This window comes from Dipodomys merriami, unplaced genomic scaffold (assembly GCF_024711535.1).
Source record: "Dipodomys merriami isolate MVZ:Mamm:240054 unplaced genomic scaffold, mDipMer1.0.p SCAF_200, whole genome shotgun sequence".
Lineage (NCBI taxonomy): Eukaryota > Metazoa > Chordata > Mammalia > Rodentia > Heteromyidae > Dipodomys > Dipodomys merriami.
Window position 1 is genome coordinate 1,332,298 of NW_027203383.1, and position 13,007 is coordinate 1,345,304.

The 13,007-nt window shown below is 37.7% G+C and overlaps 1 protein-coding gene across 5 annotated transcripts in view; it reads right to left on the reverse strand.

Moving 5' to 3' along the window:
- Positions 1-13,007, reverse strand: part of LOC138833113 (protein unc-79 homolog) — a 238,281-nt gene that overhangs the window by 158,853 nt on the left and 66,421 nt on the right. For all 5 annotated transcript variants that reach the window (XM_070031453.1, XM_070031455.1, XM_070031454.1 and 2 more), the window contains exons 6-7: positions 11,560-11,615; positions 10,370-10,499 (exon numbers count right to left, since the gene is read on the reverse strand). In XM_070031453.1, the coding sequence (XP_069887554.1) occupies positions 10,370-10,499; positions 11,560-11,615 (186 nt within the window). The remainder of the gene's footprint in view (positions 1-10,369; positions 10,500-11,559; positions 11,616-13,007) is intronic.

Here is a 13,007-nt window from a genome sequence, read left to right on the forward strand (position 1 = left end):
TGAAAAAAAGTGAAAAAACTTATACCATGCAAACACTTGTGAATGCTAGTAAAGATGTATGACTTTAATTCAAAGTAGATTTTAACACCAAAAAATCATGACAGATTAAAACATGAACTTCAAAATTAAAAGTTTTGATTCATCTGGAAGATACTGCATTCTACATTTGTATGCAGCTATCAAAGCAGTCTCAAATTATAAACAGCAAATGCAACAAAACTTCAAGGAGAAATTAGACAAATCCACAGTCAGAGATTTTAATGTTCCACACTTGGCAACTGATACAAAAAATGCAGTAACAATGCAACAACACAACTGAAAAATGTGATTTAATTAACATATGTAGAACACTATTCAAACAACTGTCAAACAAGTTTTTTTAACTATACAGAAATTTGTAAAACTATGTCCAGCCTTAAAGGAAATATTACAAATGAGAAGGCATAAAGTAATATATAATATTTCATCTCACCACATAAGATACAAATCATCAGCCAGGCACTGGTGGCTCACGTCCATAATCCTAGCTGAGATCTGAGGGTTGTGGTTCAAAGCCAGCCCAGGCAGAAAAGTCCATGAGATTCTTATCTCTAATAAACTACTCAGAAAAAGCCATAAGTGCCAGTGTGGCTCAAGTGGTAGAGCACTGACCTTGAGCAAAAAGAAGCTCGGGGACAGCGTCCAGGTTCCAAGTTTAAGCCCCACAACTGACTATACTTACATACACACATATATATGTATATATATATATATATATACATATATATATATCATCCTTAAAAACTATCATCAATGGGTCAAAAAGAAATCATGAAGAAACTTAGAAACTAGCACAGTACAGGAGGTTTACACAGTGCAATAAGACAGTAAAAGTTTAAGGATTGAAAAGGAAGCATTACACTTGTATTGTTCAACAATGTTATAGTTGCACACAGTAAGAGAAATTTTAACAAAGCTACAGTTAATTATTAGAATTAAAAAGTGACAGTGCTGTCTGTATGCTAATCAATATAATAAAATGAATCACATGCCTACGACAGTAAGAAAACATTAGAATATGCAATTTTAAGAAGATATATCACTGACAATAACGTCAGAATAAACACTTAAGAACAATGACCTTAGGGACATGAGACACCTCTACAGAAAATGGTAAAACAGCGCTAAGTTAACTCAAAAAGTTTTTTAAGCATAAAGAGATATTCCATGTGAATGAATTGGAATAGTCAACGTAATAAAAATATCAGTTCCCCCCAAATTAATGGAGACGATCCCAATCTAAATTGACAGTAATCCAACAAAAATCTTAGCAGTTTGGGTATGTGTATTAGGTTCAACTTGATAAAAACTTCAACAAGGCAAAGACAGCAATAGTACAAGGTACATTGCAAGTATCAGATTGTATTATTACCATACAGTGATTTAGACAGTATAGTACTGGTATGTAGAAAAATACAGCACTAAGCTAAATTAAGAATCCAAAGACAGTACCATCTTTAGATCGTTGAGTTATGAAAGCAATGGTACTACAGACCAATAAGGAAGAACAATGTTTTCAATAAAGATTCAACCGAGAGAAATGAAAACAGAACAACTGACCACTGCCTCACATCAGTGTTTGTCTATAATTTGACTCAATGCTCTTTTTTGTGTAGATGCCTCACAGCCACATCAGGTCATTTATAATTTATTATGTTACTGTCAGTGACAGTATTTACATTTACTAATCTTTACATTTACTAAAATTACGTTTACTAATCTTTTACTACTAGTAGATATGTAATTAATTTTAGTATATTAATGTTATATATAGTAACCTTGCTAAATCACTTTTTAATTCTAATAATTTACTGTGGTAGCTTTGTTTAAAATTTTATTTTAATGAACATAACTATCATTGTTGAATAATAAAAGTATAATGCATAGTTTTTAATCCATAAGCCTTTTATGTCTTGTTACCATACTGTACTGGATAAACCATTCTGGACTATGCTGCTTTCTTTTTTCTTCCTTTCTCTCTGTCTCTCTTTCTATTTTTTCTATCTTTCTCTCTGTCTTTCTTTTTTTAGCAGTACTGGGAATTGGGCTTAGGACCTCATGCCTCAGATTTGCTAGGCAGGCACTCTGCCACTTGTTTTTGTACTTCATGTTTATAGCAGACTGAACTGGACTGTGATCCTCCTACTTGTGTTTTTACATGTTCCTGGGGATGATTGGTACATACCAGAGTGCCCTGCTATTGTTTGAGATGGAATCTCAGGAACTTTAATGCCCAGGCTGGCCTCAAATTCCCACCTTCCATCTTTGCCTCCCAAGTAGATACTGTGCTGGATTTCTACAATCCCCACAGCTGGCCCTCCATTACTGAACCACAACTGCAGTTCTATATTTTTGCTAGTTAATTAGAGATAAGAGTCAAACTGAGTTCCTCAGATCTCAGCCTCCTGATTTACTAGGATTATACATGTGAGTCATTGGTGTCCAGCTGACATTTGCCTTTTTAACACTTTCTTTGGGACTCAAACAGAAAAATTAATTCCAGATATATCTAAAAGGTAAAAGTAAAGATCACAAATGTTGAAAAGATTATCATGACAGTTTTGGGGTAAAAGAACATTTTCTTGGGATATAAAAGGGACTAAACATAAAGAAAAAGATGGAAATGATGCAACTATCTTTCTCTGGGTCTGGATTACTTCACTTAATGTAATTTTTCCAAGTCTTCCCATTTCCTTATGAATGGTATAATATCATTCTTTCTGATGAATAAGTAGAATTCCATTGTGTATATATGTGATATATATATATATATATATATATATATATATATATATATATATCACATTTTCTTGATCTATTTATCCACTGAGGGGCATCTGGGCTGATTCCAGATCTCAGCCATGGTAAATAATGCTGTAATAAACACAGTTGTGGTGGTGTCTGTAGTGTATTCTTTTTGTGTAATAAACACGGTTGTGGTGGTGTCTTTAGTATATTCTTTTTGTGTAATAAACACGGTTGTGGTGGTGTCTTTAATGTATTCTTTTTGTGTTCTATTGAATAGAACTGACTGCTGGGTCATGGGGTAGTTCTATGTTTTGGATCTCCATGCTTTCCAGAGTAGTTGAACAAACATACGTTCCCACCAACAATGTAATAGAATTCCCTTTTGGCCACACCCACGCCAGCATTTGTTATTGGTAGTTTTCTTAATAATGGCCATTCTAACTGGGGTGAGGTATTAAATGAAGTGAGCAAGACCCAGAGAAACACAGGCTGCAGGGTTTCCCTTATACTCTCATAGGAGCTAGAATGAGCCTATAAATCAAGAAGTAAACACTCTGAGTGGCAGATGCATTATATTCATAAACTGATTTGTTGAACGCTAACTCTTTTGTACAACTGCTTATAGACAATGAAAATAAAATTTAAAAAAATAAGACCATCCCCTGAACAAAAAAAAAATATCATTACAAGAGTTTTCATGATTTGGGGGGTGGGGGGCAGGAAGTTTGGTGGTACCAAAGTTTGAACTCTGGGCCTTGCACTTGCTGGCAGGCACTTTACTAAGGACAGTTAAAAACAAGAAAACTTATATGCAACATATATAAATGACAAAGATATCAAGAGTATATCAAAACAACCAAAAATTATGAAAAGGTATTTAGTTTCATAATAATCACAGAAAGGCAAATTGTAACAGGACACCTTCAAAATAGCTAAAATTTTTAAATTAAGAAAACAAAGTATTGACCAAATGTGAAATATAAGACAAGAATAACTCTTTACACTGCTAATTGGAGTACAAGTTAGTATATCCATATTGGAAAGCTTCTTGCCATTATCCATTAAAATTGGATACATCCATATCCACTGATTCACTATTCCATTCTAGGCATGCAGGATGTTCATAGCAGCATTATTTGTAACAACAACAACAACAAAAGGGAACAGCTAAATATCCATTTACAGCAGGGGTAGGCCAATAGCAATAAAAATGAACAACAGGACTATAAATAGCAGTAACAATGTATAAAGAATAGTTAACTTGAACACCTCAGACCACACACACAGAAATAATGGACAGCTCCATTTCTATAAAATTCAAAAACAGGCAAAGTTAGTCTTGGATGCTAGAAGAAGAAAGAGATTGGAAAAAGGAAGAAATAATCATTGAGAGCAAGCATATGGTGGGAGATGTTTGAAAACATGTTTATGTGAAGATAAAATCAAGACAAAGAAAATAGTAACTCAATTAACAGTGAATTAGAAAAAGACTGGTAAATCTTTTATACAAATCAAAAATCCAATTCCACTAACAAGTAGTTAGATATTTGGTAGCCCAACTTAGGTTTAACATAGTAGCGCCATCTTTACTTATCCTCTATTTTTTTAATCTCTTTCATGGAAATGTATAAATCTTATACCATGTGTTTTATTCTAGAGCTCCAATAACAACTACTTGTTCTTTGCTACAAAATATTAAATAAATCACTAGTTATTAGATGCAGTTTGTAATTTTTCCCTCCCTTATAGAATGTGCATAGGATGAATGGTTATTTTATATCTGTCTGATTTTTTTTTGGGGGGGTCCAGCCATGGGGCCTGAACTCTGGGCCTGAGTGCTGTCCCTCAGCTCTTCAGCTCAAGGCGAGTGCTCTACCACTTGAGCCACAGCACCAATTCCAGCTTTTTTCTTTTTGCTTAAGTGGTGCTGAGGAATTGAATCCAGGGGCTCAGGCATACAAGGCAAGTGCTCTACCACTGAGCTACCTTCCCAGCCCCATGAATGGTTATTTTAATCGTCAATAAGTATCTTGACTTGAACAAGAGAAAATCCACTTTAATTACAAATATATAAATAGGAATACTACAAAAATGTGAATTTAAGACACACAGGTGATGGCCAGAATAATTAGAATAGGATTTTTTTTTTGTCAGTTGTAGAGCTTGAATTCAGGGCCTGGGCACTGTCCTTGAGTCTATTTGTGCTCAAGGGTAGCTCTCTACCACTTCAATCCAAAGCTCCACTATTAGTTTTTGAGTGGTTAATTGAAGACAAGAGTCTAACAGGACTTTTCTGCCCAGCTGCCTTCAAACCAAGATCCTCAGATCTCAGCCTCCTGAGTAGCAAGGATTATAAGCATGACCCAGTAGTTTTTGATACACGATATAATCACTGTAGATCATCAATTCCTCATTATTTCACCTTCTTGTTAGCTGTAAATTTCTGTGATATTCTGTAAATACTCTAAAAACAACACACAACTAGAAACAGTGGCTCATATCTGTAATTCCAGCTACTCAGAATGAGGATATTGGAAAAGTTGTAGCTTGAGATTAGCCTAGACAAAGAGTGTATAAGACCCTCCACATTAACAGCAACAAAACTTGCCATAACAGTACACACCTATTATCCTAGCTATGGAGGAAAACATAAATAGAAAGACCACCAATGGGCTGTCGTGGGCAAAAAACACAAGACCCCATCTCAAAAATAACCAAAGCAAAAGGGCCAGGAGTGCCGGCCTATGTGTGAGACGTTGAGTCCAAAACCTCAGTAACACAACAAAAGCAATATATATACATAAATATATATGAATTAATAACAATTATCAAAGCAATGTATATTTATAGTATTTTTCCTTAAGACAGCTGCATTTGATATTTCTATCATAAAAGGGTGAAGAACAGACACCTATATTCAAAAAATTGGAAATAGCTGGGTGCCAGTGGCTCACACCTATAATCCTATCTACTCTGGAGGTTGAGATCTGAGGATCAAGGTTCAAAGCCAGCCAGGGCAGGAAAGTCTGTGAGACTCTTATTTCCAATTAACCACCAGAAAACCAGAAGTGGCTCTGTGGCTCAAGTGGTAGAACACTTGCCTTGAGCTAAAGAGCTGAGGGACAGTGCCCAGGCCCAGAGAGAGTTCAAGCCCCAGGATTGACAAAAAAAAAAAAAAAAAGGATATTTAAAATGCCAACAGTAGTGATTTCTGAGTGGTGACACACAGTTTTCCTACTTAGGTGCTACTTTCATTTATTTTCCTATAACTAAATATTCCTTCAACTACAAAATAAAATTTAGCTGAGCACTGGTGGCTCAGCCACCAGAAGGTTGAGAGCAAAAGGATCACAGTTTAAAGCTACCCCAGGCAAAAAGTCTGCATGACTCCATCTTCAAAATAACCAACAAAAAACAAAGCTGGAGGTGTGGCTCAAGTGATGGAGCATTAATCAAGCAAGTGTGAGGCCCTGAGTTCAAACCCCATTACTACCACTACCACAAAAAAAATCAAAAAGGTGAGGGGAATAGAAATGCTCTGTATGTAATTTTTTTTTTTTTTTTGTCAGTCGTGGGGCTTGAACTCTGGGCCAGAGCACTGTCCCTCAGCTCTTCAGCTCAAGGCGAACACTCTACCACTTAAGCTACAGCGCCACTTCTAGTTTTCTGGTGGTTTATTGGAGATAAACCACCAGCCCTGCCCGGACTGGCTTTCAACCGAGATCCTCAGATCTCAGCCTCCTGAGTAGCTAGGATTACAGGCATGAGCCACTGGCGCCCAGCTTCTGTATCTAATTTTTAATGCTAAGAATTCTTGGGATTTCAGTGTCACCTACTTGCTGACAATATGCTTTGGTATATTCTCCACTGCAGCAGGAATTGAAGAGACATCCTAATACTCTAGCCAAAAGTTAATTAAAGAGCTGAACTGTGTCAAAAGTGATATCACACAGAGTAGAAAATGTAGAGTCCGAATTTAAACTGTGCCTCTCATTATCTGTGTGAATGCAAGTATGTTACTTAAATCCTGTTCCACTGATCATCTATGGAATTGAAAAGAAAACTTACCACTCAAGGTATTTGTGAAGATAAATTGAGAAAATGTCTGTGAAAACTAATTTGGTTCATGAATTGTGTTCTATTAGGAAATTAAAATATTAGAAAGATAATGGCAGCTAGAACAATGTCTGACAAGCAGCTAGTACTGAATAAATAGTAATATAAAGACCAAAATAATTAAGTTTTCTCCATATCTTTTGTTTCCTGCATAGACTGTCATAATCTACTTGAATGGGAGTTCTAAGAGAGCTACATACATCCAGAGCCTAAAGTGATCTGCAGAAGTTGTATACTAACTCGGGGGATGGGGGGGAGGAGAGGGAGGTTGTCAACAAATGGAAGCCTCAATACATGATGGCTAAGGATGCCTTTAGATGGCCACATCTTGATCAGATAGACTATAAAAGAGTTGAAACCATCTAATCATTGAGCTAATTTTCGTGAACACAGATTTGGGTGATCCTTCCTAGGACTATGGTTCAAAGGGAAGTGGATGTTAGTGTGCTGGTCTGGGGAGCTCTTCTCCAAAATCACAGCCAATGACTTGTTTCCCTTTATTATTAGGGGGAAAAAATCCAAACTCATTCACAGGTTCTATGAGTCTTTTTTCTGCCTTCACTCCACTGCCTTGCCGCATTTAGATTTTCTAGTTCCTAAATACTATTAAGCTGTGTTTTGTCTCCTTGAAGTTCTTTATACCTCAGACTTGTATTTTGTCCATTTATGATTCCTTCCCATCTGTTATCCAGTATGTAGATGTCAAAACTTTAAGTATCAGTTCAAGAGTCACTTATTCAAGAACACGCCTTAACAAATCTCCCTTTTCAAATTTTTCCTACTATCAAAGTAAAGTTGGAGACCCTTCTGTGTGTTTCCACAGCTCTGTATTTGCTCTACCTTAGAACTTACTACCACTATTGGTGAGAGTTTCTGAGTGTTTCCTCCACAACTAGAATGTAAGCTCCATTATATTAATTTTAGTTTGTTTTATTCAATGTTCTGCCTATCAGTGTCCAGAATAATGCCTAGTAGACACACTATAAGTATTTGAATACAATTAATTCTCATATCTAGATTGTATTAAACTCCCACTTTTGTGTTAGTTCCTGTATCATCAACAAAAAGTACACTGCCAGGAAAATCATCAAATATTTATCCAATTAAAATTTTTCATTTCATTTATTGTCCATTCAAGCAAGTATCATCATATGAATGCTTACTTGAGAAACCTAATTAGAAATTATTATTACCAAAGCCTTCAATGGTTTCATATTTTATTCTATAGATATATCCAACATTTGGGGGGATTTTACATTCAAATTATTCACTTGGCAGTACTGAAACATTTTCCATTATTAGTAACATAAAACACCAACAATAACTGTTTCCAACTTTAAGAAATGTGCTTATGGGCTGGGAAGGTGACTCAGTCCCAGTGGTAGAGTGCTTGCCTTGCATGCATGAAGCCCTGGGTTCCATTCCTCAGTACCACATAAGCAAAGAAAGCTGGAAGTGGTGCTGTGGCTCAAGTGGTAAAGCACTAGCCATGAAATGAAGAGCTGAGGGACAGTGCTCAAGCCCAGTGTTCAGGCCCCAAGACCAAAAAGAAGAGGAAGAGGGAGGAGGAGGAGGAGGAGGAGGAGGAGGAGGAGGAGGAGGAGGAGGAGGAGGAGGAGGAGGAGGAGGAGGAGGAGGAGGAGGAGGAGGAGGAGGAGGAGGAGGAGGAGGAGGAGGAGGAGGAGGAGGAGGAGGAGGAGGAGGAGGAGGAGGAGGAGGAGGAGGAGGAGGAAGCAGAAGAAGCAGCAGCAGAAGCAGAAGAAGCAGCAGCAGAAGAAGAAGCAGAAGCAGAAGCAGAAGAAGCAGCAGCAGAAGAGGAGGAGGAGGAGGAGGAGGAGGGGGGGGAGGAGGAGGAGGAGGAGGAGGAGGAGGAGGAGGAGGAGGAGGAGGAAGCAGCAGCAGAAGAAGCAGCAGCAGCAGAAGAAGAAGCAGAAGAAGAAGCAGAAGAAGAAGCAGAAGAAGAGGAGGAGGAGAAGGAGGAGGAGGAGGAGGAAGCAGCAGCAGAAGAAGCAGCAGCAGAAGCAGAAGCAGAAGAAGCAGCAGCAGAAGAAGAAGAAGCAGAAGAAGAAGCAGAAGAAGAAGCAGAAAAAGAGGAGGAGGAGGAGGAGGAGGAGGAGGAGGAGGAGGAGGAGGAGGAGGAGGAGGAGGAGGAGGAAGAAATGTGCTTACTATTTACCTTCATGTTTTATTACTATTACTGACCCCTCTTATTATCCCAGGTAGAATAAGCCTACCAAGGACTATCAAAGCCCAGACAATAGTTATTAATATCTCTAACATTTGGTTTTTAAATCTTTCATTAGGAATATAAATCTGGGGCTGGGAAGGTGGCTTAGTGGTAGAGTGCTTAGAGTGCTTGCCATGCATGCATGAGGCCCTGGGTTCGATTCCTCAGCACCACATAAGCAAAAAGAAAAAAAGCTGGAAGTGGCGCTGTGGCTCAAGTGATAGAGTGCTACCCTTGAGCTGAAGAGCTAAGAGACAGCTCCCAGGGCCAGAGTTCAGGCCCCACAACCAGACCCCCCCCCAAAAAAAGGAAATAAATCTGATCACTGAAATAAGTTAAATCCCCTTAAACACTACCTCAAATCACTTTTATAATAGTGAGAAATGCCAATAATCAGTCCATTTTCAAAACAACTCATAATAACCTGAGTAAAGGATGACTTGTAAAAAATACCTACCTTCTCATTTTCAGAAAACTATCCATACAATTAAAGAGCTGGAGGCAGACAAGACTATTTAGAAACTTCATCAGCCAGGGTATATTTTTCCTTATACTACCCTTGAATGTGTGATCCTTTTATCTCAGCCTCATGAGTGCTGAATCACAGGCATGCACACCTCACCAGCTCTGTCATATTTAAAGTCAATGTTCATTTCTCATGATTAGTTACACCAAGTCTCATCAATTGTTGACTCTTCCAAATAGGCTAAGTTATCTGGATTAATATTGATGATACTGACAAGCTTTTGTTTTTGTTTTTGTTTTACCAGAACAGAATTAGCTACCTGGGGGGTTATTGCTAATTAAACAGCAAATCTACAGCATTACTAAATCTAGAGCATTACTCTTATCACTCGTGCTTTAGTGATTAATAATAGCTAAGTCTAAATCCAAATGAGACTGAGATTCATCTAGGCAATAATCTATCATGCCAAAAAATACTTACAAAATTTGTTTCGGTTAATCAGTTTCTTTAAGAAATAAGGGGAGGTCTCTCATTTTGTTACCCCAGCTGGCCCAAATTCTTGGGCTCAAGTAACTACTCTTAGCCTCCCAAGTCTAGCTAGAACCTCAATACCCAACCAATTAATTTATTTTAAACTATCTAGTTTCAGAAAGATTTATGGCAATGCCTAAAAGCACAGTAAACAAAGCCTAGCAAGATTTTCTTTTCAAGGTAGGTGAGGCACAAGTGGCACCAGAGAAAGATAGGATATCACAGTGCTCTTGTCTCCTTACCTGTGTACTGTAATCCCCTGTACTCGCTTATTGCACCAGGAGGTTTTAAATTGGGCCAGTAGTGGAAAAGCATTTGCACAGCTGGAGGTTTTACTTGCGAAGGCCCATAGGCAATCACATACAAAAGATCCTGAAGGAAATAGGAAGCATGTTTGGATTTAAGCATCATCAAATACAAATAAAGATAAATTCTTTCAATACTACCAAAGCAGTGAAAATTCTAATGGAGACACTGAGTTGGGTAATTTCCCAGAATCTCATCATGCAGGTAAGCCTCACAGACTAGATCACATTAAAACATTATTGTTATTATTTGTTTATGGGTCCTATTGCAAAGGGAGAGTTCAAAAGTACACTATCTTTAATCAAATTCTTCTCTAATCAGATTCATATTAGGGTTGGAGGCACAGCTCAAGGTGGTAGAGGCTTGCTTGCCTACCAAGTGTGAGGTCCTGCATCCAATCTCTAGTACCACAAAAGGAAAAAAAAAGATTAAAATTAGAGCAAGTTTTTGGAATAGCATAGACCACCATGCTAATTACTAATGTTTTTTTAAACAAAACAAACAATATTTCCCTGCTGGGTCCTGATAGCTCATGTTTATATTCCTAGCTACTTAAGAAACTAAGATTGAGAAGACCAAAGTATGAGGGCATTTAGGCAGAAAAGTTCACAGACCCCATTCTGAATAGAGAGTTGAACTTGATGGCACACAGCTTTTATTCTAGTTATAAATAGGAAGCCTAAAATAGGCATATGGCCTCAATGCATGAGTCCTTATCTCAAAAATAACAAAAAGAGCCAAGCACCAGCCAAGCTCACATCTGTAGGAGGCTGAGATCTCAGGAGGATCTCAGTTCAAAGCCAGTCTAAGCAGGAAAGTATATGAGACTCTTATCTCCAATTAACCAGCAAAACAACAACAACAACAACAACAACAACACACACATACACACACACAAAAAAAAAAACAGAAGTAGAGCTGTGGTTCAAATGGTAAAATACTAGCTTAAGAACAATGCTCAGGCCCTGAGTTCAAGCCCCAGGACCAAGACTAATAATAATAAAAAGAATAATAGTAACAACAACAAAAAAAAGAACACAGGGCTGGAGGCATGGCTCAGAGGTAAGAACCTCTGCCTGCAAAGCATCAGTTAATAATATGGGGTTGAATATGACTCAAAACTTACTTTCCAGACTTCTTGTTTATATTTCATGAGGCATTCCAATAATTGACAATGATACACTGTAAGGGAGAAAATGTAATTTGTACATAAAATACAAATACCAATCATCTTTTGAGACATGATAAACTACTATAGTTTGACTTTTCATTCCAATTATTGATTTAGAAATTACTTACCTCTGTATATTCATACTTTAAAAATTATATAAATATTGGGCTTTACCAAGCTTTATTTCAAGATCCTAAAGAAGAATTTTTACATGGAATTGATAAAGAATATATTAAGAGCTAGTCGTTGGTGGCTCAGGCCTGTAATCCTAGCTACTCAGGATCATGGTTCAAAGCCAGCCCAGGCAGGAAAGTCCATGAGACTCTTATCTCCAATAAACCACTCAGAAAACCAGAAGTGGCGCTGTGGCTCAAGTGGCAGAGCACTCGCCTTGAGCTGAAGAGCTGAGGGACTGTGCCCAGGCCCAGAGTTCAAGCCCCATGACCAAAAAGAAAAGAAAAGAAAAGAAAATTATATTAAGAAAAGTTTCTAGTAAGCATACCTCCATAATTTAAACTGCATCAACACAATCAAGAACCACATAGGGGGAAAAAACTTAGCCAAGTGGTATCATAATGAAAGCTCATATTTATTAGGTACCATCATGTGCCAAGTATTGTGCTAAGGGCTTGATTTGCATTATCTCAAAGCCATGTTGCAATTAGGAAACTGAGGCTTAGCTTCTCTTCTTTCCTAAAGCTGAACAAGTAAGCAGTGACAGACTGATAGGGTTATAGTGGGGATTTTATCAGTTGATTATCAACTCCATCTTATACAGGAACTTTTTTTAAGCCACACAAAATCAAAGCTTCCTTGATTTGCCTAAATTCATATATGGAAGGAAGATTCTGTCGTCTTAATTAAATACATATCTACTTGAAACTTTCAGCTCTTTCATTACATTGAAATTGGCCTCACTTTAGTCATCAGTGACCACCAGTGAATGACTGGGACATTCAACTAATTTTTCAGTTTGCATTTTACTTGACAGTGTTTAATATGCTGACCACTGTCCATTTTTAATCACTCTCTTTTCCTGGCTTCCTGACATGACATGATCACCTTTTAGCACTCTCGCTACCTAACTGCTATCAATACCCATTCTTCCTAGACATCTGCCATACACAGGCTTCCCCAGACTTCCCCCACACACTTCTGCCCCACCTTGTAATGAGGAGTGGGACTCAGTACTGGCCAGTGAACACAAGAGAGAATATCTTTGAGAGATTTTGAAACATTTTTTTTTCTCTCTGAAGAAAAGGAAAAGAAGTGTACCAGCAGAACTTTCTGTAATGACTCTGATTGATTCTGGTTTGGGACGTGGTAGTATGGAGATATAATTATGTCCAGTGTGACAGTCATTGTACAAACATGAGGGTAAGTCCAAGGGAAGCACAAAGATA